This window comes from Colletotrichum truncatum, assembly GCF_014235925.2.
Source record: "Colletotrichum truncatum strain CMES1059 chromosome Unknown Contig_0001, whole genome shotgun sequence".
NCBI classification, from domain to species: Eukaryota; Fungi; Ascomycota; class Sordariomycetes; order Glomerellales; family Glomerellaceae; genus Colletotrichum; species Colletotrichum truncatum.
Window position 1 is genome coordinate 6,086,055 of NW_027222398.1, and position 22,029 is coordinate 6,108,083.

Sequence of the window (22,029 nt, forward strand, 5' to 3'; positions counted from 1 at the left end):
ACCCGACCGATTTTCGGGTCGATGCACGTTGGCCACGTTAGTAGCAAGTTGGTGCACAAATGCCAATGCAGCATACCAAACCATCCACAGCCAAGTCAAGACAGTCGGTAGTCATGTTGAATGCCCCCCACCCAGCGTGTTGCACTTGCAGAACCACAACGACAAGTCCTCCTGCCATTTCCCCATGACACAATTGGGCTTGTCCAGGTGAAGCCAGTATCAAGCAGTCTGGACTTTGGTCCTTGTGTGCTCCAAATTCGCAGAGACAGACCAGAACCCTAACATGCTATCTGTCCTCTCCGTTGTTGCCAGGTATAATGGCATCAGACCAAAGCAATAAGGTCACTATGTACGATTTACGCGCCGGGCACTGCCGGTAGAATGCTTGACAGCCGCTCACACCACGCTTTGATGCATGACTGTCCAAGACTATTTGTTCCGGACGACAGCGTGATATCAGGCTCTCGAGCTGGACACTCGGAATACTTAACCTAGCCCGTCTCAACAGGACCAATGGCCACCATTCCAAGGTCGAAAATGAAACGAAACCATAGAAACTTGCAGACGACCGTAGTTGTAAATGTCGCCTGCAGCACAGCGCGCTGAAAGGTTGCGCATAAGGTCTTTAAACAGATCCTCCCAGAATGGACGGGTGTTATCCCGTCTGAGTCCGATGACCAGCAAACAGCTCAGGTACCAGTCGCCACAAGAATGCCAACCTCTCTAAACTCCACAGGGCTGACCCGAATGCCAATGCCAACTTTGTCGACTTGATTCGAGCCAATGGGTATTCCGCCGCCCCGTTGATCTCGCGACCAACTCTTATGTCTTGTGTCGCCGCTGCATGGCATTTGGGTGGTTTGGATGCTGCACCGAGTAAGCAGCTATTCTCCGTGGTCGGTCGAACCGGCGCACTGCATGATTGTGGTTATTGAGGCAATAACGCCGTTCCGTCGTCGTCGGTCAGCTTGGTTAGGCACGCTGATTCGCAACAGTGCAGCAAAGGTACAGTCAGTACTGTCTTTTAAGAACCAGCGAAACCGCCGCTGTAAGTTCCATCAAGAACGAGAGCGAATTGCAGTCTCCGACCTGCATCACCAGACACCGCATTTCCCGTCAGCCACTCCCCACGAGGCGGGTGCTAGTAAATAGCCCATCCATTCCATAAATAAACCGCCGTAAATAATCCAAAGCGTTCGCATCTTTCGATGGTCCGATAATACGTAGTCGTGGGCTGTCGCCTGCTTATTGAGGTTGGTTAGTATGGAGACCTGGTTGCATGTGGTCAGTGACAGATTGTTGTCGGCCGAGGGGGAAAACCTTGATCCTCAAAAAGCCAAAAGTCACGTGAAAGGTAATTTGGTATAGCACACTGTGTTGCAATGTATTAATACTGTGGGTGGCAGGCCTCGCCGGCCCGTCACGTGGGCTGACGGCCGCCACCACTGGTCTTAGCCAGCCTCCACAGCCCTCTAGCCAGTTAGTTAGTTCTTCCAACCAACAACACCACTTTTCCCATTCTGAGCGTTCTGTGCTGGTTTCGCCCACAAATACGGTAAACAACACTGTGCAAAAATAAGTAAGTCATTGAGGGTTCAATCCTCATTTTAGTCCTGAAGACAAGAGCTATCAGTTGCAGTCTCTACAATCCTTTAAACGGCTGTTTTGGCTGCTAACTAAAGTACGGCCGAGTTGCTATAGCTCTTTGAGGGAGAGCAGAAAGCATCTCACTCACACCTTATGCTCATACGTATGGCAGCAGGGCCATATCACCCCTGAAAAGTAATCATCCAACACATTTTCAGGCAGCTTGGGAATACTTGGCCGATCATACATAAACGCCTCTTGTCAACTTCTAGAACCCGCCAAGGAAGTTTAGCTCTAGCGCCTGACTCGACAAACACGTTTTTGGTGCATTTTGAAGTTCTCAAGCTCAACTCGAATTCCAGACTCGTGGTCATTTCCCAACCACATCTTGACGGGGCATACGGAATGTGGCCCGAGTCGCCGTCCAAAAAGCGCATGGGTCACCCAAGGATAAGCTACAAACATGACACCTGAAGGCCCTTCAGCGTTGTCAGTGACAACTGTTCGTATAGATGCAAATTGAGACATTGCACTACGCCCTTAGAATATCGCCCAGCTTTGGGTGGCCTCGCCCTAAAAAAGGGGTCACAAGATGATTAAGCCGGCGATTGATTGAGATTTTCCCCTGGTACAAGTTGTCAATTCTTGACGTGGGGCTCTGTTGCCCAACCAACAACGTCTGCTCACCTCATCCCCAGCTCGCGACTTGGGCCGCGCTATCTGGACTCAAGTATGTCAAAGTGGATATAGTATCATGGAACATCGAGGCAATGACTTTGAAGCATCTAGGCTTCGCAGATCGCGCCGTCATTGGAACGCGTTACATGTGGTTTTAGTGACGAATTCCGGCTGTCTCAGGAATTGCAAGACAATCGCTCATGTTGGAGTCATGACAAAGTTTCCTTCAGCTTAAAGTGTTGCGATAGAATTCAAGGACGTTGGCTTCAGTATCAAGGCCTGTTAACAATGGAGAGAATATTGCAGGCATGCAACACGAGATAACGCTTACGAAAGTAAAAATGAAAGCTTTTTCAACACCTAATTGTGTTGCGTATCTGGCTGGCACCAACTTCAACACTTCGGGGTTAGATTGAGCTTGACTGGCAACTTTCACTGGACGAAGCAATATCTTATGTCATGCAGGAAAAGCGGCCCAGCGGACTTGGCACTGCATGCTGCGGTTGGGGTTCATGTCTCCATGTACGGAGTAATGTATCCAGACTAAAAGGCGACTCTGCAAAATACAGAGACGAAGTTTTCTGGATATAAAGCGTTCCGTACATCGTCAGTTGAAGTGGGAATGCCTAAACGTCAGGTGTTTTAGAAACAGAAGGTCCTTGCTTTGATGACCTGATATTTCCAGCCAGAATCAGTATGGAAATCTGGCTCGGGCGTGGTCTGGTAATGGCTCAAATCTTTGTGACAGGAATGCCACAGACTGGCGTCGGGACAACCTGTGTGGAGGATCAACACGTTTGGTGATGTAACCGATCGTCGTCTGCGGGTGTATCCGGATGCATTCGTAGGCGTCCTTATGATCTTGGCCCTTTGGGGGCTGAGGAGGAAGGCGAATTGGGAACAAGGGTCGCTGGTTCTTTAACTGCGCTGCCTTGGAATTCTGATGTCTCAGAAGGTAACGAGAGTTTAGAGATGGAGTTATGTCGAGATATTGGGGGGAAAATGTTCCATGAGAAACTATAGTTTTAGAGATAAGAGGATATTATTTTCCTCGTCAGATATTCAGGAAGTGTGAAGCATAGGGAAGATGAGAATCGGCTAGAAGCTACTCAACGGCGACGGCTTCATTCACGGTAAGAAGGAGCCATCTGCAGCTTGCCCCTGAATTATACGCATTGATTGGATAGCCTGAGCAGCGCGTTTCTTTATTCGCTCAATCTTTCGTCACCCCAATAAAAAGTGCTGTTAAAGCGTGAAAGCGCGGACTCTGGGGAGCACTATCTGAGAGCCGACCCCGCAAAGATTGTCGTCATTCTTAGTAAGCTCGGCCGGAGGAAGCTCTGAGAGGTACCCACAGCTCTCAAATTGCATGAAGCCTGGCGCTACCAGGCCATCATTCCTCAGGTAACAGCACCCATGTTAGGTACAGAGAAGGTACCTCTTCTAGCCTCGCCTACGGTTTTCGGTCTGCGACTTTTTCGATCTTGCTCCTAATTCCGATATAGAAGCCCAGCCGGATTCGTTGGCCTTCAAGGTTGTGCGCAATGCGTCCTCTGGGCATCCGAGAAAGGGTAGCAGGGAGAAAACTTTTACTGTTTCCCGGAATAGCGACGGGAATTTTCGCGCGTCAATTATCGGATTCGTCAGGACGCAGGAAGTGTCGCATTCGGAGAAGTAAGGCGGCAACAACGGACGGCGATGCCGTACGAGACGAAAGTAACAGCGCAAAATACTAACAGCGAGGTAATATGGGAAAAGAATTTGTTGAGAATACTCGTGGTCTGGACTTGTACCATCCTGGTATTGGCCGACCAAATCCATCTCAAACTGCAGTGTGGATTCCCGCTAGTGGGAGCTCTGGACAGGCCCTGGGCCCTGTAATATCCGCTGTTGTTGTTCCACACCTGCCCCCAGCTCCTCCCAGTGTCCATCCATTGCCCATTGAATCGCGCTGCAGCTCCCCTCCTCGGCTTCACTCTGACAGCAGACCAGAGAAGAGAGCAGAAGCTGTTGTTGTTTGGGTTGCCTGACCACCCACTTGCAGTACTGCTGCTACTTCTACTACGCCACTCGTATTCGAGGGTGTAAAAAAACCTCCGTAGATATGGGAGCAGCTAGGCGACACAGGTACTGGGGTAGCGTCACAATGAGGCAAGGTACCTCCGGCCACTACATACAGAGAAGCTGGGCTGGACCGGACTGGATTGTCCAACCACAACCACACCACATCAGACCAGGCCTGCCAATGCCCGCCACGCCTTCTTCCTCCCAAGACACCTCGTAGCTAAAACCTTGCTTCCCCGCAAACATCTTCTCAATCAAAGCTCTTGTCTTTCCCTTTCTCCTCTTGACGTCGTTCTTGTCTGTCTCGCCCAGTACCTCCCGCCCTTCTATTGTTTTAAAATCAAAGCCTTGTCCCAGTTGCACGCCATCTCGGAAGCTTCTCCAAGCTCCGCTCGCGTCGCCTTGGTTACCTGTGAGTGAGCCTGCAGACTTGCGTCATCCAAGCCTCAATTGGCTTCCTGCTGCTTTACGCAAGCTCTCAAATCATTTTTTTTTTAATCATTGTCTCCCCTTTCCGTGATCTGTTCACCTAACTGATTTCTATCCTCAGCAACAGATTTTTTTTTGTTTGACGCAGCACCTTCAAACTCTAGTTTTCCACAATGTCTACGATGCCAGAAGGTACTCGGGACAACCCCGACCGTCCTCCCCGCGATGTGAAGAACCACCTGCTCTTCGAAATCGCAACTGAAGTTGCCCATCGAGGTATGATCCCCACGGCTGCCCCCCCAGATCATCGTCTCCGCAGTGGGCTGACCCAATTTGTGCAATGTGCAGTTGGCGGTATCTACTCCGTCATAAAGTCTAAAGCTCCAGTAACCACGGCTGAGTATGGTGATCGCTACACGCTCATCGGTCCATTGAACCACAACTCGGTAAGAAAATTGCTTCTAGCTGTCGTATCTGTAACGCACTAAGACGAGAAATAGGCTGCTGTGGAAGTTGAAGAATTGGAACCCACCAATCCTGAGCTCGCTGCCACAATTCAGTCTATGAGGGATCGGGGCGTTGGTATTCTCTATGGACGATGGCTCATTGACGGCGCTCCCCGAGTGCTGCTTATTGACACTAAGACCGCGTACCATTTTATGGATGAGTGGAAGACCGATTTGTGGAACGTCGCCAGTATTCCCTCGCCGCCCAACGATGACGAGACGAACGAGGCTGTTGTTTTTGGCTACCTTGTTGCTTGGTTTTTGGGAGAGGTAAGTAGCTTCTGTCAACTCAAAGACAACGCTGACAGTCGTCTAGTTTGTGTGCCACGAGAAGAAGAGGGCCGTCATCGCGCATTTCCACGAATGGCTTGCTGGTGTAGCGCTGCCTCTTACGAAGAAGCGACGCATCGATGTAACCACTATCTTTACAACTCACGCGACTCTTTTGGGTAGATACCTTTGTGCTGGCTCAGTTGACTTCTATAACAACCTGCAATGGTTCGACGTCGATGCTGAGGCCGGAAAGCGCGGCATCTACCACCGTTACTGCATTGAGCGAGCCGCTGCTCACGCTTGCGATGTCTTTACGACCGTTTCCCACATCACCGCGTACGAAAGTGAACATCTACTGAAGCGAAAACCAGACGGTGTACTGCCAAATGGTCTGAACGTCACAAAATTCTCTGCCATGCACGAGTTCCAGAACTTGCATCAGCAAGCCAAGGAGAAGATTCACGATTTTGTGCGTGGTCATTTCTATGGCCACTATGATTTCGATCCCGAGAACACCCTCTACTTCTTCACGGCCGGCCGTTACGAGTTCAGAAACAAGGGTGTTGACATGTTCATCGAGTCTCTGGCTCGTTTGAACCACCGTCTCAAGGTTGCTGGCAGCAAGATGACGGTCGTCGCTTTTGTCATTATGCCGGCCCAAACGACGTCCTTGACTGTCGAAGCGCTCAAGGGACAAGCGGTCATCAAGTCTCTGCGGGACACTGTTGATATCATCGAGAAAGGCATTGGACGCCGCATTTTCGAGCGTTCGCTCAAGTGGCATGATGGAGACCCAATGCCTGATGAGAAGGAGCTCATCAGCAGCCAAGACCGTGTCTTGATTCGAAGACGGTTGTTTGCCATGAAGCGTCACGGCCTGCCTCCGATCGTCACCCACAACATGATCAATGACAGCGAGGATCCTATCTTGAATCAGATCAGACGCGTCCAGCTCTTCAATCACCCTTCCGACCGAGTCAAGATTGTTTTCCACCCCGAATTCTTGAACTCTGCGAACCCCGTTTTGCCTCTGGACTATGATGAGTTTGTTCGCGGTACTCACATGGGCATTTTCGCATCGTACTATGAGCCATGGGGTTACACCCCGGCTGAGTGCACTGTCATGGGTGTGCCCAGTATCACAACGAACCTGTCCGGCTTCGGCTGCTATATGGAGGAGTTGATTGAGAACTCGAGCGATTACGGTATCTACATCGTCGACCGCCGCACCAAGGGTGTTGATGACTCCGTCAATCAGCTCACGACGCACATGTTCGACTTTTGCCAAAAGAGTCGGCGTCAACGCATCAACCAACGTAACCGCACAGAGCGCCTGAGCGACCTGCTGGATTGGAAGAGAATGGGAATGGAGTACGTCAAGGCCCGCCAACTGGCGTTGCGCCGAGCCTACCCAGACTCTTTTAGCGGTGATGAGGAGGAGGACTTTATCCCTGGCGTGGAGCAGAAGATCTCGCGGCCGTTCTCCGTTCCTGGGTCACCTCGGGATCGCACTGGCATGATGACTCCAGGAGACTTTGCCAGCTTGCAAGAGGGCAGAGAGGGACTGAGCACCGAAGACTACGTTGCGTGGAAGTTGCCGTAAGTTTCAAATTTATTCCTCTGGCATTTTCATGAACGAAACTGACTTTTTTAACTACAGTGAGGAAGAAGATCCTGACGAGTATCCGTTCCCCCTTACCCTTCGCTCCAAGCGTCCCTCGGGGCCTGCTAGCCCCCTCGATGGAGTTCAGCTCAACGGCAATTAAATGCAAAAGAAAAAAGAGTTTGCACAGGAACCACGAGACACGACGTAATGTCAAGCAGGCCTGACACGGTAAATGGAGAGCGGCGAGACATGTACAAAGCGCAACCGGATGCTGGGTAGCCACACGTGTGGGTGCCAAACGTCTCTTAGCCAGCCAGCCGCTAATGACGACTCTATATATGGACACGGATGTAATGGACCGCAAAGAGAAATGGAGATGCGAAGCAACAAAGATAGCAGGGCAGGTGGATAGCATGGGTGAATATGGATATGTACGAGCAGAGCAGCATGCATACCTGAGCATTAGATTGGTTCGAGGTCATTCCTTTGTGGGAGAGATAGTGGATAAAATGATATTGCATTACCTAGCCATTGGGCATGATTTCATCTAGGTATTCTTGAGTGCTACGGGCGGTTGGAGCAGGTGAAAGGCAGCAAAGTCCCAAGACTGTGATGTTTCGTTTCAAGATCAGAGAGTCGCCTGGGCACCAAGGGTTGATTGGAGTAGTAGGTCGTGAGTCGATGCGTGCTCACTGTCCAACATTCAGGGGGGATGCGCACCCTGGGTGGCAACGGCGAATCAGGGGCAGCATGGTTTACCTTCCCCACACACTGGCCGTCGATTTCTCAGGGGTCCCTAGGTATGGAGGGCGCCTCGTGGTGGGGAGCACACTGAATTGGGGGGTTTAGTCTCAACCCTAGCAACCACTAAGATTTCCCCTGGCAGCCGCCTTCCGCGGACGCATCGCTCGTGAGAGTATCTTTGTTCCAATCGTCTCTTTGTCAGGTCCGTCTGGTCCTATATCATCTGCAAGTGCAGCCTTGTTTAAAAAGGAAGGGAAAGGAGGGGGGGAAGACTTGCTGATGCATCCATCCCTGAAATAGTTCTATTTGCGGACTTTCTGAGCTTTTCGTCTTAAGTAAGAGAAAAAGGGGGCATGCATGGCTCCTGCATCTTTTTTTTCTATTTTTTTAGGGAATGATTTGCTGGGAACTCCCAGACAAAACCGTTGACATTTGGCCCAAAAGCAGTCAAGCCTAGGCCGTCAGCCGTGCCTGACTTATTTGATCCTACGGGCGCATGGTACCTCACCACCTCCCTACTTAAGACAGGCGAAGGAAACCCCTCGTTCAGCACGCAAACGAGAACAAGGCGACAAAGCTGGCCACTGGACCGTCAAACTTTGGCTGGGGGTAGCGTTGGACCTGCAGAAAGCCTCTTTGATAGCCCCCAAATCCCACCAAACGCCAGCGCCGATCGGGCAATGCGACAACGGACCCGTTGATTTAATATATTAATCCCCTAATACCACCTTCGGCTCGCCGCGCTTCCCCTCTTCGTTCCCCCAACATGAAGCTCGCCATTCGGCCGTTGCAAAAGATGAGGTTCTTCAGAAAAGACAAGGACAAGAAGAAGCAACAGCAGGTTCAACATCAGCAGTCGCAGTCCCACGATATTGCCGATCACCAGCTGTCCAAGTATTCGTCACAAGTCCAGCAGAACTTCCGCAACAATATCTCGCCTCTCTACCAGCCGACGCGCGCCTCCACCCAGCTTCTTCAAAATTTGCCAAAGAACATTCTCCCGCGCATATTTTCCTTCGTCTGCCCGCACACCCAAGATGAGACCTACGAGACCTGCGAGACGAGCGCCATCTTTGACGCCTGCATGCTATGCGACCTAAGGGATTTGGCGAACTGCGCACGGGTCTGCTGGAAGTGGAATCAGGTAGCGAATGCCGCACTGTAAGCTCCCTCTCCTCCGAGGCTGAGATCGAGAGTTTTGGGCTGACAAATGTCTCTGTACAGATACCACAGCATCCGGATTGACGCCGTACACTATTGTCCCCGCGAAATCTACCTTTCCGAGCAGCGAAAGCGCAAAACGTTCTTCAAGCGCAATGCCGATCCGGAAGACACCCCTGCCGTGCGTCTGAAGTTGCTCTGTCGGACCCTGCGCGAAGACCCCACGCGGTTCGGCTCGAGGGTTAGATACTTTAAGGTGCCCTACATGCTGAGGGAGGCGGCCACGGCAGACCTCGCCCGCATCATTCACGTGCTCCCGAACCTTTTCTACGTTGACCTTCCCGAAGGACTTTTCGCCGACGAACACGGTTATGCGACGCTCAGACTGGAGGTTGAGGCTAGATGCCGAGACCTCCGGAAAATGACCTACCACGGAGGCGCGGAGGCCAGTTTGTCTAATCTGGCTCACGGCGGAATATGGCAGAACTTGGAGGTCCTGGAGCTGATCAAGATCAATATGGACCCCTTCGTGCTGCGACATGCGCTGGGCAATCTGAGGAAACTCCGCGCGCTAAAGGTTATGGATTCCCAGGCTTTCTCGGATGACATTTTCTCCCGGAATGAAGACTTGCCTCCATTCCCGCCCTTGGAGGAACTCATCCTCAGCAATACCCCAGCCGTTACCGCCAGTGGCTTGGTGGAGTATCTGAGCCGAGCTGACACCCGCAACATCCTGACAGTCCTTTCTCTGTTGAGGACAGGCGTTCATCCGGCGACCCTAGCGGACATTATGTTGGCCGCGCAAAACCTACAAACACTCGCCATCGAGGCCGCCGTAAGCGAGGCCTTTAAGAGTGGACCAAGGACCCGGCGCCTGGCATCGACATCTCTGGAATCGCTCCGCTTCGAAATCACCGCTGCCAAATCAGCAGGCCCCTATTCCAGTGTCACGGCCAGTTACTACACATATTTAGCGGCCTCTCTAAGAGGCAATGGCATGCCCAACCTAAGGTCGGTTTATGTTTTAGACGAGTACTTCCAGGACGAGCTGGAAGGCCTGCCACGCCCTCAGGCACCGTTCTCGTTTGGCGGCAACGCCCGGCCCAAGTCGTCACATTCAGTCACATCCCACCGGCCTATGTCCGGCAGCCGCGGAGGCCTTGCTCCGCCCAACAGCGGCGGAATGGCGATACCCCGACCTTTCGCAGCTGCTTCGAACGTTCGCGCCTCACAACGCTTCAGCTCTACGAATCCGTTCGCTGGCACCGGTCCTCTGTCCCATCCCCTAACGATCTACACCAAGGCGGACGACGCCCTGGACTGGTCTTCGGTAATGCTCCAACCTACAGTGCCGTTTGGCGGCGGACACCACCGCGGCAGCATGAGCTTCCATGGCGACCGCCCGATCAGTTCCTATGGTCTCGGTGCCGATGTTGCGGGGTCAGGATGGAACACCGCTGCAGCGAGAAAGAGCGTCATGGTGGGCAACGGCGCAGGCATGTTCATGGCTATCCCGAGCCAGAGCACAGGAGGAAGCAAGGGGAGCGACGAGGATTACTGGCCGAGACCAAGCACCGCGAACAACGAGAAGAAGTCCGCGGACCTGTGGCGGTGATTTTCTGTTTGGCCAGAGCGGGCTTCTTTCCGTGCTCTTTAGCCTGAGACAAGAAATCTCGCCAGCGACGAAGTTTTAGAGAGACGCTTTAATGATGGGGTCTGGGAAGGGATACGGGGATGATGGGCAGGGAGGAGGGGCAAAAAAAATGGCAGGCCAATTGCTTTTCTCATTTTTGCTTCTAATCACCGCGTGTGGTTTTTTTTTTCTCTTCTTCTTTTTCTTCTTCTTCTTCTTCTTTTCTTTGAATTCGGGCTATTAGGATGCTTTACCTACGTTGCTGCTACCCTTGTATCAATACTATACCCCGACGGTTTACGGAGTAAAAAGAGGTTGTTTCTACAGATGACGCTTTTTGAAGTTTTCTTTCTTGGTGCGGATAGCTGGTCTTGGGTTCATCCCTTGAATTGGCCCTTAACATGCAGAGAGTAATCAAGATGACACGGCCAAGACTCTTTTGACTTGATGTATCGGTGGTGCATGCTGATTGGCGACTTTGGTTGCCACTATAAACAGAATGGCCGATCGCGTCGGTTTAACTAACAAGTTGGTGTAGCGCAGCATTGCAAAGTTACGATGCCATGGTGTTACCGCAAAGGTCAGCTAGGACTTTGCGTTGTTATAGGGTAACCTCTCAAGTCGTAAACAACTTGAATTTCTCGAATGGTTCTTCCGGGCAGGAGCTGCAAAATCTACAATGTTTCTTTGGGTGGTGCACAGTGCCGTGGTGTAAGTCTTGTCTATCGTCCTTCGGCCTTTGTCCTTCACCTCCCATCCCCTTCGTCCGTATATTGTCTCCGATGCGTCGAAGACGACACTGGTGAGAGTGTAATTCTTGAGCTTTTTCGCCGATCTTCATGGGGGGGTCCTTCGGCTAGGCTTGGCAAATGCAGAAGAGGCAGCTGCCGCAACTACCACTTTTGACGGGCTTCACATTGCGTTGTTAAGTTCCGTAAGTTCATCTTGAACGGCTTTATATAGGGCCTGCTCTGGCACCTTCCACAGGTGGCTAGGCCTTAATTATTGCTTTATAGGTTTCGATGCTTCTATCGTCAATGACGAGGCATGTATAGTAGTCACTATCATCGTTTGGCATGTATAGCATTATACTCCGGACACAAGGACACTGGCTTCGACAATAAAATACGTAGACAATTGGTGTTAGTGACCGCTCAGAATGCTTCAGGGCTGCCTTCGTTGACAAGGATGCAGGCCTGTAATGGGGATGGGGGTTGCACTTCTGTGGTAAGCCTGACGAGTAGGCCGGAGCCTCATCCCTCGCCAGGCACTTCTGCCCACCGACCTCGTATTCCTTCCTTTGACCTTTCTTAATCTCTGCTAGCTTTGGTCAGATGATCGATAGTCGTTGGCATACTTTGCCCTCGCAGGCGTGATCATTTAGCAGCCTGTGCAAACTAAACATCAAATTATTCCGTGTATCACGTTCCGTCAAACATAATATATACAAACGATTCCTTTTCTGGTTCAAAGGTTCCACCAATGCTACCCCAATCAATAAGCGACAAGGACGAGGTTATAAAAACACAACGAGAGTGGAAGCCAGCGGCTCTCTCGGTGAGCCCTCAACACTCATTTCCAGAGACGCCATCGACAAGAGCACTTTTCAGCATATCTTTTGCGGCAGAACCGTTTCCGTCGGCTCCGACTGTTTTCAATTCCGGTATCGGTTTTACTGGTCGGTCGTGGGCGACTCGCGTGTGAGGTTAATCTTAATATGAGTTTACAAAGCTTGCTGTTGGCAGGGGTACGTCGAAGAAACTTTTAGACTATATTTATTAAAAAGAGATTTGCTCGTCATATAACTAACTTCTCTACCACATGCGCGATCTGCGATGAGATATGAGAGCTTTTTTTTTCTTCTTCTCCACCTCTTTTCCTTCGAAGATAATTGTTGTTTCGTACATTTGTGTTAGTATCTGATTTTTTTGAGAATTGAACCGGGTTGAAACGTCGTCTACTTGCGTTGCGGGGAACTCAAAGAGCAGGCATGTGGGTGTTTCCATTGGGACTGGCTGTATTTCACTATTGACGACACAAACAAGACGATTCATTTCCGCCAAGTTTCCAGTTTTCTATGGCATTTGCATTAGTTTCGCAGATGTCGTTTGGAGTTGCTGTACTCCTTCGAGGCTAAAGTTGTTTCCAGAATGTAGGTTTACTGAGAAACATGCCTGCGACGTATCAAAAGCATCATCCCGAGTCATTATACTCACGATGTCTTGATACCCTCGCCCTAAACGAGCCCCCCCCCCCCCCCCCCCCCCCCTTGCCGGGCGATATTACTAGTAGTCCCATTGGTTTTCGTTCTCGAGACAGGCATTTTCACACACTGTGACTATCGAGCAGTGACAAGGCCAAGAATGGTCCGGTCAGGTACCGCTCTTTCGTTTCAAGATTGCTACCCACTTATAACATCCATAAAACAGCAGGTTGAGAGGCTCACGAAGAAACGTCCAGGGTCTTCGGTAGGTTCCGGAAACAGGACCCCTGGGTGGGCATTCACAATAATCCACCAATCCAATCTGAGCATGATTAGACCTGGGGATGTTCGTATCATACAATTGACGTGACTGATGATCACAATCATTGGATGACGTGTAGGATGGGACGAAGCTGTGAAGTGCCGTGATGCATATATGAATAATCCGGGGGTTGAAGGACAAACTGTACACCAAGATTTTGGGATCTACGACAAGTTGACTGGCTCCTGCTTCAGTATAGTGCCACTCTGATGTTGTTGACTTATAATGAACTACAAACGGTTCGACATGAACAGCTGACGTGCTGCCAATGCTTCCTGACATCGAGCTCCCTACGCCAACGTTGCTGAGAAGCTTGCTTCACCTGTTGTCACTTGGGCTCTCGTAAACCCGGGAAAGACGATTTGTACACTTACAAACCCCAGAAGCCGGACCCTACCAACTGAACATACCACTCGCGGACCTCGAACCTCATTTGATCCGCCCACATCGCTCATATCAGCGGCATCACGATGCCGCCCAGAACCCACTTGGTATTTCACTCATCTCACCCCCGACTACGCAATCTGCTAGTACGAGACAATCGGTATGGTGGAGTAGAGCCCCGGAGAAGCACCAACCCTCATTTCCCCGGCGCATCGGCATCGCAAGGGTTCAATAGCTAAACAAGGTCATCTACATAGTCGTACTATGTATCCGGGACCCTGCCCCAAGGCCCGTGTTTCTATGCTCGCTTCAGAGATGCGTGGGGGTGTACGCAGCCGTTCGGGTGAACGACTCGGTACGCCTATACTCACGATATGTAGGCACTAAGAGGAGGTCCAGGGCATATAGAAAAGAGGACCAGGCTTGCTGCAACAGTGACGTGGTCAGTCCTTACTATGGCTTGCCGGGCCAGGCGGCCAAGTGAGTGCAGCACAAGGCAGGACGGGTTGTTGCACGTCCCGGATCCTACGAGGTTGGGTGTCCGTGCTCTTTAGGTAAAAGCGATGGCATTGCTTCGTGGGGGGCGAGTCACGTATCATTTGCTTATCAAGTCAATAGTCTATTGACATGTCAGTGCTGCGCGGGTGTCCGAGTGGTTGCATATGACAACGCATAGGAAATTGAGATTAATGGTGTGAGGAATCCCGCCCCTCCCTGCCCCCGTGAACTGAACTCGGACATTGGCCATCCCTTATGCCAGCTTGTCATCTTGGAAGTAGCATTGAGGCTGTAATGTGGTGACAATGACAGCACGGCCGTGAAAGATTCAGAGTTAAAATCTCACTGCTTTGATGGAACTATAATCACGCATACTGTGATTTAGTTCGGCTCGCCCATGAAAAAATGCTACTATATGGGCACTACACCTGCAGCTGTGACGATGGCTGGAGGTTTCTTTGGGGAAAAGATGTCAGCCTAAAGTTGAGGCGTCAAGGTATGTTTGAGGCAGAACAGAATGCAAGACCCAAGCAGTTGGCAATACCATCAAGCCAGTCTCCGTTTGGCATAACAGGCACTTTGCTGTCTAGTATGGGTAGGTCATTGGAGTAGAAGTGGGCGTCTTTGCTGGTGGCCCGTTTCACCACATCTGTGTCGATCGACTTGTGGCTAGCACTGAGCTGCATGGGGTTTGGAGATGTAGATCCAAGCGTTTGAACTCGATCGGAGTAATAAGCAGATCTATGGCACTGGGAAGTTCAACAATGGCTAACCTCTAAACGTATGTGGACATCACGATGGTGCAAGGCTGACCCCACCGTGACTGTCGATTAGGGACACCAGCCTGAAGGAGACGTTTCGAAATGGTGGCTCAGGTGACTGGGCTTGTTTGAGCCTTATCATATTGAGAAAAAATCTTTGGGTTGTCGCCGTCAAGCTGACCGACGAGTTCTCGCTGGCTTTCGGTCCCTGACGGGTGGCGTATAATGCCGTCTCCTGACACGGTAAACGCCATGGAGGTTTTGAATATCTCCATACCTCTTGGGACATCCACGATCTGTCCTTCCCGGCGAGCGTGAATGTGGGTGGGAACTAGCAACTCATCTTGGCGAAGATCCTAAGAAGAATCCCTCTCGCTGGCTGACTTCTCGCTCGTCCAGCCATTTCGGAAGCACGCTCAGATCGTGCCTAGGACCTGACTAAGACAAGATGAACACCCCGCTCCAAAAAAGTTTCCTTCTTGGTGCGTGTCTTTGCGCACGCTAAGCCTGATTCTGGGCACGTTGGCAAAATCTGGCAGCCTTGTGAGAGGTGCCATCCCAACTTTGATGAGTTTGTGTGTGCTCGGCCACGCAGAGGCACAGGGCTCGGACTGGTGGCTGGCGACGACGGCTTCAACTATGGTCCTTGATTGGTATTAGGTCATCTCCGCAATGCGACCTCAGGAAATGATGGTAATATCACGATGGAGCATCGCTCATCTTCCGCGAGTCTTCTAACTAACGCTTTGTCTGAGAGAAAGCAAACGTTGTCCCGAGTCGGCTGCTTTGCCCGTCTACCGGTATCCGGCTGTCTGGAAACTCTGTCTCGCCATAATTCGAAGGCTGCACAGTTTCCAGCCGGTATATGTGTGCGAGACACTGCGGCTGATCCAACATTTAAACCTATTCCGACTGATGTAAAGGGAAAGCAATGCGTCTAGAAGCTGACTTTAAAGGGAAAAGCTGGCAGAACAAGCGGCGCGGATTTTTTGGCTGCAAAAAAAACCCGCAAGCAGCGTTGAACTTCTGTGGGCTGCCGGATGGGAAGTAATTTGGCTACGAGCTTAGCTACAACTAGCTACCTACTACGTAGTGCAAGTGTGGTGGCGGACTGCAGTTATGAATGCTTGCGTCGGAAGGCATTAGGGCGGCTCTTTTGGCACACTTTGCCGAACGCCCAGATGGCCGGCGTTGCAGCTTGTGATGGGCGTGAGGCTAACGGGCTTGATTTCTCGCACTAAAGGGGGGGTGAGTCGCACACAGTACACACAGTTGTACGCTAGTTTGGAACATGTATTCTTCCATGACTTGTTGAGGGCTTGGTAGCTGGCGGTCCTAACCAAGCTAAAGGGAGTAGTGTTGGTGTAGATGGCCGGTTGAGAGTGTCGATGGGCATGGTGGCGTCCGAGATGCGAAAAGGGGAAACGGAAAGGGAGGTTGAGCGTCCGGGGGCCGGGATCGACACCGATTGTTCGGCGGCTAGGGAGGGGCAAAGTCCGGAGACGGAGGGGGAGCCGGTGCGGACGCTGATAGGCGCAATTGGGAAAGCTAGAGGGTGGAGGGGCAGGGTGGGATTGGCCTATCCCGTGGACGATGTACAGCATCAGCCGGGTGACGATCTTAACGGGATGGCATTAAGATGACAAGGAATCACAAAATGCGGGATAGGGAAAACCGTGGTCTGCTCTTTCGGTTGTGCGGTACCGATGCAAGCCCCTTTTTCTTGCTTGTCATGATTCTTTCTTTCTTTTTCGCATCTCCTATCTCTCCTTTCCCTCTTTGAGTGGAGGCGAAGTATCTGGCCGTTTGCAGGGGAGAGGAGATGCAAAGCCGGATAGGGACAGGTTGGCCGAGGCTGGCCGGGGGAGGAGGGCTTGGAAGGTTCGGAACGTCTCTTCCTCGGCGTCTTAAACCTTGTCATGGTGGTATTATAATAGTCGACAACGGAGGGATGCAAGGCTGAGATGATAAGACGGAGTCGGCAATGGGTTGTGAGTCCGCTTGTCGAAATGATTGGTGGTCCCCGGGTGGACGAGTTTATGTGAGGCAGACGACGACATTGGCTGATTATGTTTCGACTCCTTCGACTTTTTTGCGGCGCCCTTCCTGGTGTTCTCCATATTCTTTGTGCATTTTCAAGCCACCCCTGATGGGTTGACTTCGGCTTCCGGGACATCGACCGAGCGACGATGATGGATAATGGAGCCAGATGACTGGATGCTGAACTGATGCGGAAGTTTGGCAGCTAGGATATTGCAAGTCATGTCATCTGCTCATGAGTTGGTTTCCTTTTCTGCAATGTCGTGCAGATGCGATGGAGCCCTGGTGTCCAGGGCCAGCTACTCTAATGAGCATCACGATATGGGAGAGTCGGACGACGGAAAGATGAAGCTGAAACAGACTGGGGATGATGATTAAGTGGAGGACGGGTGCAGATGCACTGCATACTTAGATAGTACGGATAGATGAAGGTGCATTAGCTGCAGGTACGGCTACAGAAAAAGAGTGTATGCAGGATAGACCAGGGGTGCAATTGCCTCTTTCCCACCACGTCCCGGCCAATGTTCGTATTGCGGGGGCAAGAGAGACGACAAGATAGGCAGGCTTCGCTTACTACTCACCTACTCAATACACTAAGAAGGAGAGCACACACTGTGAGTTGCTGCAGGGGTGGCACAAGTGCACAAGGTAGGCACACACGGTAGGCACACACGGTAGGCGGCTGACCTGAACCCCACATGCATCTTTCTGGGGGTCGTTGTCGCAGGTAAAACCACTACTAAAAAGCGAAATGAGCAACGACAGGGACTGCCGCCCGAACAAGCCACTCTTTGCACAACTTGACAAGACCGTCTCAACGATCGCAACCCCGAAATCGTAGATCTTCGTCGGTGAGCCTAGTGCACTGTACGGGGCTCGTACCTCGGTGGGCTCTTGGCCAACGGAGACCCTCTTCACTGTGTGGTGCTCTCGCTAAAGTCGGCCGTCTACGGGCATCAGCGGGTTCTACCTGGACGAAAAAAATCCGTCCTCCCCCTGGTCCCCCTTTGAACGGCCCCAGAGGCAGGGATAAGGGGTTGATGTATCTGCGGTAACGACGTTTTGACGGCTGACAGAAAAAGAAATGTCGAGAAACTGCAACAGGGGGTGTGAGCAACGCGTGCGCGCTTTGCTTCGCCGGAGTTGGGGGCCGTTTACGTTTGGCAGTTGCAACTTATGGTACGATTACTATTGCTTCTTGTCGGGCCGTTGAGGAAATTCATCTACGCTCATCTCAACTGGCTGGCGGTGAGATCGGTGTAAGCCAGTTGGTTGTCCGAGACCTCACCACAAATCCTACCTGTAGCCAGCTGCGATAATTGGGGGTGAGGGGCTACTTTTGATGGCTGACAGCTGCACCTCACGGACTGTAGTCGCTAACTGCGCAAAGCCTTCATGGCCTCATTGGCGATCACTTCTGCCTTGACTCGAGAGAATATGACTTGACGAACGCACGCGCAGCGCGAGATCACCAATTTCCCCACGATGGAGAGAGATTGGGTCCATCAAAGCGCAGTAACGGCGACGATCGTCTCCCAACTGAAGTCATGACGGAATATACGCTCGCAAGGTATCGCTCTATCGAGCAATCACAATTCCGCTTCTGCGGGGGGATCAGAGCAGCGGTGTGGTGGTATGGTGATCAGGACGACCGTGATGGTAGCATTTTCCCCCCCAGTGTCCCGATGATTTGATGGATCGATGGAACCTCAATCTTCGAGAGCCCCCCCCTCCTAGCCGCGGATCGGAATCTATCTCGCACGGCGCCAAGGCCATGTTCACTCATTTCACCGTTCCGAGTCTTCCTGGGCCTAAAAAATATACTCGTGCCGCAGCAGCAGGAGCCGCAGTTCTATTATCACGCTAAGACGCGATGGTAATATATGCTAGTGGTTGATAATTCCAGATTAAATGAGGTAGCTAGATCCAGAAGCCCACGGACCGGTTTGCAGAGTTGTTCTAGTACTTCCACTTTGGGAATCGTGTGATCACGAAATCATGGGAACCCCAGGCTGAGGGGACGAGAGAACTGTGATTCATATTGATTGCGACAGATGGACCCCGGCGCTAGGAATAGCATGCAGCGTAGTTAAAATTGCGGGAAAGCCGAACGAAGACTCGAAGAAGCGAAGAAGCGACTCCAGCGCTGCCGCCTTGGCCGGATCTCGCGATGTCGCCAAGAGGATGGCGCCTCAGCTGAATTAAGTTGGTTTGGTTGTATCCAGTTTGCAAGTCATACATATGGGGGGGGGGGAGGCGTCTGTGACAATTGATACCATGTTGTAGATTGTGATGCTTCCAAATAGAGATGCTTGTCTGTTTGAGGTAAAGTCCCCTCACCCAGAGCTTAAATCACGTCTGCAGCCAAGGTGCCGTCTCTCTTCTCAGCTATATCCACTTAGCTGAGAGAAAGCCCCATATTCCAACATTGCGTGTTGTGCGGTCTTGAAAATTTGACGCCGCGCTTCACACCGTTCGCATGACGAGACGCAAACAGAGCAAGATTACGACAAATCTCAAGATTACTTGTTGTTTTCTCACCCCCCATTGCAGTCTATTCTTAGTGACGCGGTCCCGAAATCATGGGTCGCGGGAAAACAGAAAACAACTGTTTGGACGAAACCGCCGTTCGTCTGCCTGTCCGGGATCGTCCCTGTGATGTGCCACCACCGTTGACTGGCACGCCATCAATCCTAGACAAGACCGAACCCGGCCCCGGTGAGTTTTGCCGTCTGGCCACGGGGCGAGATCACGAAACCCCGCAGGCGTGGATTGGCCCTGAATGATTGTAAACCTGTGCACGTGTCGAAACGTGTAAGATGAGCAAATGGCAGATCATCACCACCTCCGGTGGAAGCACACGCACGGCACCATTCCATCAGCCAGCCACGGCACATGGCGGGCGCGAGGGCATTTTCTGGGCCGGGGTAGTTTGTAACAGAACGTGCAACCGTGGCAACTTGTAACGGATGAGACGATATAGAAAGAATGTTTGCACGCAGCATAGAGTGAAAAAGATTGCATCAAACGTCATCGCCGAAATCATCACCAGCGCTGTTCTGAATGTGACTTCAATGCCGCGCGAGGTGTTGAACTACCGAAAGCCCCATGGACCAATGAGGTTCAACATCGCGGCAACAAACGTACCGAATCACACACTCCTTCAAACACTCTAACTCATTGAAACTGCACATCTCAATTCGGTTTCCATCTCCGGAGCTTGGAAAAACTCTTTTTACTTTCTTTTGTCCTTTCTCATTTCATCTCCAGATCCATACCTGAGTTTCCAGGACCGGCGGGCTTGGTGCAATTTAGCTTGGGACCAAATCTTGTTCGTAGATGAGGGAAAAAAAAAAGGTCTCAAAATCTCGTGTTACCAAACCGCCCACTTGCGAAGCATTTTATTAGCGCGTTTTGTCTTGGGTAAACTATGTTTACAAAACATTCAATACTCTTATTTCAATCTTGTAGCCGCTGCTATTAATGAGAAACAAATCAAAAAATAAAATAAAATCGGGATTCCAGTACTTCCAACAGACAGTGCAGGAAGTTTTAAAGTGAAAGTGGAGGAGACTAGATGGCCGCGGGGAGCTCTAGTTGGACCGCCACGGCCGTCCCGAGCTCTCCGCCCACATCGTGGCCATACGGCCCGCAGCCCAGAACTCCGGCCGGCCGCGTTCGCCACCCACTCACTCATTTACCGCCCGCGACGTGCTCTATCCCCGGGCACCCGCGCCTGGGAAACCCTCCTTGGGCAGGGAACGCAATTCAGCTGTGATTTAGTGTTACCGCCGGTGTTATACCACTCTCCAGGGTTCGTCCCCGGGGTTCGGACGACGACACCACCTGTTCGCTGCATCCCGACCTTGATGGAGGAACTGAGGCATGCAGTACCCTGCCAGGCGCGCGTCCCATACATATTGTTTCCCTCCCCACAGTGACACCCAATTGGCAGCGATGGGAGTTTCCTGGCGAACAACGACACCTCACTTTCTTACACGCACATACAATCACCAGGATCGAGGTTGTTCCGTTGTAGAGCACGTAATCGGGGCAGTCTAGAACCCCCCCCCAAAAATGATAGCCACGATTGCCGAAGCATCAAAAGTCTCCCTTACTTTCGCTGGCGGGACTTTTACCACCTCTGACCATTTTAGATCTCAGCCTCGATCTTCAGCTTGTTGGAGGAGGCAAGTGAACCAACCCTCCAACTTCTTCAACATGTTTTTCTTTCCCTTGTGTGTCATGCTCCCTCCCTACGAATGACGGAGAAGTATTGAGAAACCTCCGGCCTCACTTTTTTTTTTTTTTTTTTGGTGCCCTGCTCTGCCCAATCAACCAACTATAGTCTTGCCCGCAACCCCTCATGCAAGCCCACTGCATCCTGTACTGTGCGCAAATGTATCCACGAACCAGCTGATCTTCAACCAACCTCCTTGATCATCAACCTACTTTTTTGACGTGCAAGGGACTCAGAGACATGAAGAATAAAAAAGAAAAGGAGACAGACGATTGCACCGTTCGATCCCTCCACGGAATGTGCGTCATAGTAATGGAGGGGGGATCGAGAGACTCAGGTGATGTTTTATCCAAGACATTCTCAAAATAGAGAAACCCGCCCAAACGTTTTTTTAGAAGACAACAATTCATCGTGATTAAGCGATTGCAGCTATTCAACCAACTCTTTTGGGCTCTGCAGCCAAGTTTTCGTAAAAGCCCAAAATAGCGCCTTACGCGGGTAGCCCCCAGTGGGGAATGGACAGGAAACGTCGTCCCTGATTTTCTTCAGTTAAAAAAAAGAAAAGAAAAGAAAAGAAGAGAGACGATTGCAGACGGAAACCAACTAAACGAACAAGAACAAGAAAAAGACCGCCCTGCGCAAGGCGGCCGTCAACGTGTTCGTGCATCTGGGGGTCCCTCCCCAATGACCAGGGTTGTGTTCAACCTCTTTTTTTTTTTCGCCACATTCACCGACAGAACAACTAACTAAGTAGCAGTATGTTATCCACCTGCTGCTCTACTACGTACAAGCACGTTTTCGTCACAAAAAAAAAAGGCGACCTCCCACTTACCATACCTTACCTAATAATCGACGAGGTAAAGGTCGGGATAAAGGACAAGGATGGGGTGTTAGTTTACG

The 22,029-nt window shown here is 51.3% G+C and overlaps 3 protein-coding genes across 3 annotated transcripts; 2 read left to right on the forward strand and 1 right to left on the reverse strand.

Annotated features, from left to right (window-relative positions):
• Nucleotides 1-4,931: 4,931 nt before the first annotated feature.
• On the forward strand, nucleotides 4,932-7,303 carry CTRU02_201694 (glycogen synthase; the record flags this gene model as incomplete). The annotated part of the gene is made up of 5 exons (XM_036729818.1): nucleotides 4,932-5,034; nucleotides 5,107-5,204; nucleotides 5,259-5,534; nucleotides 5,581-7,136; nucleotides 7,198-7,303. 5 exons carry the CDS (start codon nucleotides 4,932-4,934, stop codon nucleotides 7,301-7,303), a joined length of 2,139 nt encoding a protein of 712 aa, XP_036578352.1.
• Nucleotides 7,304-8,653: 1,350 nt separating this feature from the next.
• CTRU02_201695 (F-box domain-containing protein) lies at nucleotides 8,654-10,663 on the forward strand (the record flags this gene model as incomplete). Its single annotated transcript, XM_036729819.1, has 2 exons — nucleotides 8,654-9,048; nucleotides 9,112-10,663. 2 exons carry the CDS (start codon nucleotides 8,654-8,656, stop codon nucleotides 10,661-10,663), a joined length of 1,947 nt encoding a protein of 648 aa, XP_036578353.1.
• Nucleotides 10,664-16,452: 5,789 nt separating this feature from the next.
• CTRU02_201696 (uncharacterized protein) lies at nucleotides 16,453-17,025 on the reverse strand (the record flags this gene model as incomplete). The annotated part of the gene is made up of 1 exon (XM_036729820.1): nucleotides 16,453-17,025. One exon carries the CDS (start codon nucleotides 17,023-17,025, stop codon nucleotides 16,453-16,455), a length of 573 nt encoding a protein of 190 aa, XP_036578354.1.
• Between the last annotated feature and the right edge of the window lie 5,004 nt (nucleotides 17,026-22,029).